General features: G+C 56.7%; 1 protein-coding gene across 1 annotated transcript; it reads left to right on the forward strand.

The window, feature by feature from the left end:
- Positions 1–451: 451 nt before the first annotated feature.
- On the forward strand, positions 452–1,888 carry B0H18DRAFT_1043606 (CHAT domain-containing protein; the record flags this gene model as incomplete). Its single annotated transcript, XM_048030677.1, has 3 exons — positions 452–808; positions 844–1,100; positions 1,155–1,888. Coding segments are annotated over exons 1-3 (1,274 nt in total), but the record flags the coding sequence as incomplete, so codon positions are not given.
- Between the last annotated feature and the right edge of the window lie 324 nt (positions 1,889–2,212).

A 2,212-nucleotide genomic window follows, 5' to 3' on the forward strand; every position in this document is an offset into this window, starting at 1 on the left:
TGGTGAGGCGTATCGCAGCCACTACGGACTCACCGGAGAGGCGGAAGACATCGAATCCAGCATAGAAACGCTTCAGACCTGCCTTGCTGGCATCTCCTTCACCAATCCGTATTGGGCTAACTACCGCGTCGCGCTCGGGAGTTCATTCGAGATACTCTCAAAAGCAAAACCAGATGCCTCACTTGCTACGCAGGCGATGACAGCTTTCCGCGATGCTGCACAGGCGCCGGCGGCGTCCTTCGCGTTCGATACAACGGTGCGCTCTCCTGGGCTCGTATGGCCGATACGCACCATGAAGCGGACGCACTACTGGCCTATGACACCGTTATGGAGATTCTCCCCCAGTTTGCTTCGCTGGGACTTGACATCCGCGACCGCCATCGATCACTTGTCCGCAGCGCGTCCGGGGTGGCCTCAGATGCTGCCGCGTGCGCAATCCGCTACAATGACATCCGCAAGGCCGTCGAGTTCCTTGAACGCGGGCGGTCCGTATTCTGGCGCCAAGCTTTGCAGCTCAAAACACCTATGACCCGGCTCGAAGAGAGTGAGCCCGAGCTCGCCCGTAGGCTGGCGGAGCTGGCCCGGGACCTCAATATTAGCGCATTCCGCACCAGGATGGACGGGGATGTGAGTGCGCGAGACGCTTTCATTATCCGCGAAGGGGCCAAGCGTCGTGCACTCGCTGAAGAATGGGAGCGGTTGCTCACAGACGCGCGGCATGTCGAGGGGTGCGAGGACTTGCTGCTGCAGCCCTCTTACCATCGACTCGCACAGGCTGCATTGTCTTCCACAATCGTCTTGCTCGCCAGTACTGAACAGTCAGGCTACGCGATCATCATCGAGGGCGAGATGCATCACCGAGGTATCTGCCTCTTTCGGCCATCCCATACAGTCGAGTCTCGGGCTGGGTCGATCGACTTCGCGTCACTTTGAAACAAGCCAACAGAGGGGCCCGCCAGGCATTTGACACTCAGGACCGATACAGTGGCCCTGCTCGCCAGCGGAAAGCACAAGGCGAAGAGGCGACTCTCATACGTTTACTGGGTGCGATCTGGCGCGATGTTGTCCAACCGGTCCTGGACTACCTCAAATTCACAGAAGTACGTCAGTGAGATGCGGAATCGTCAGACACTCGCGACTCACCTTTCTATCAGGTCCGTGAGGATCCTCCGCGCATTACATGGTGTCCTACGGGTGCTCTCGCGCTGTTACCCATTCACGCAGCGGGAATATATGACGGGAAGCTCGGACCGTGTGCAGCTGATTACGCTGTTTCGTCCTACACACCGACACTGTCCGACCTCCTAACGACGTCGACATCATCTGCCATTGGATCACCGATCAAAATCCTCTTGGTTGGTCAAGCCGACTCACCTGGCCACCCTTCTATCCCTAATGTCGATGTTGAACTCAAGAGTGTCGATGCAGTTATTCGCTCAGTCGCCAAGATGCACTGTGTTCAAAGCTCAGACGCGACAAGCCTCACAGTACTCGCCGAGATGGCAAAATCTCACATCACTCACCTCGCTTGCCACGGAATCGCATCCCCGACTCCTCTGGATAGCGCGATAGTGCTCCACGATGGAATTCTCCCAGTCCTTAGGCTCATGCGCACTCCGTTGCCCGACGCCAAGCTTGTGTTTCTGAGTGCGTGTCAGACAGCACGACTGAGTGCGTCTGAGCCGGACGAGTCTATCAACATCGCGTCAGCTATGCTATCTGCCGGGTTCCAAACTGCAGTCGCGACTATGTGGTCTATCAGTGATCGTGACGCACCCCGCATTGCCGAGTTGTTCTACCGGCACTTGCTACAAGACGGTAGCATCAATTTCGGCGGTGCAGCTCGCGCACTTCACGCAGCAGTCAAGGTGTGCCAACAGTCGAGGATGTCTCCTCTACAATGGCGGCGTTCATACATGTTGGAGTATGATTTGCCAAAATCGACGGGCCTGTTCTGTCCGAGTTGTGTTTATGCCACATTAGGATTTAGCCAGAATTTCAAAGCATCGCACTCGTCTCGCCCTACGGAGGAGAAGCCGCGTGAAGACAGCGATGTTGATCAGCGACCAGAACCAGTCAGAGTTGCGATTGCTAGAGGAAGGACAGTTCAAGTTCGTGACGCGTCTGTGGCTGTCAGATCTGTGCTCGATCCCGCAGACGCCCGAGACGCACCGGACGAGCACTGGAGAGTTCTCGAGTCCCAGGCTACTTA

Source organism: Fomitopsis serialis, assembly GCF_022376445.1.
Source record: "Fomitopsis serialis strain Sig1Antser10 chromosome Unknown B0H18scaffold_146, whole genome shotgun sequence".
NCBI lineage: Eukaryota > Fungi > Basidiomycota > Agaricomycetes > Polyporales > Fomitopsidaceae > Fomitopsis > Fomitopsis serialis.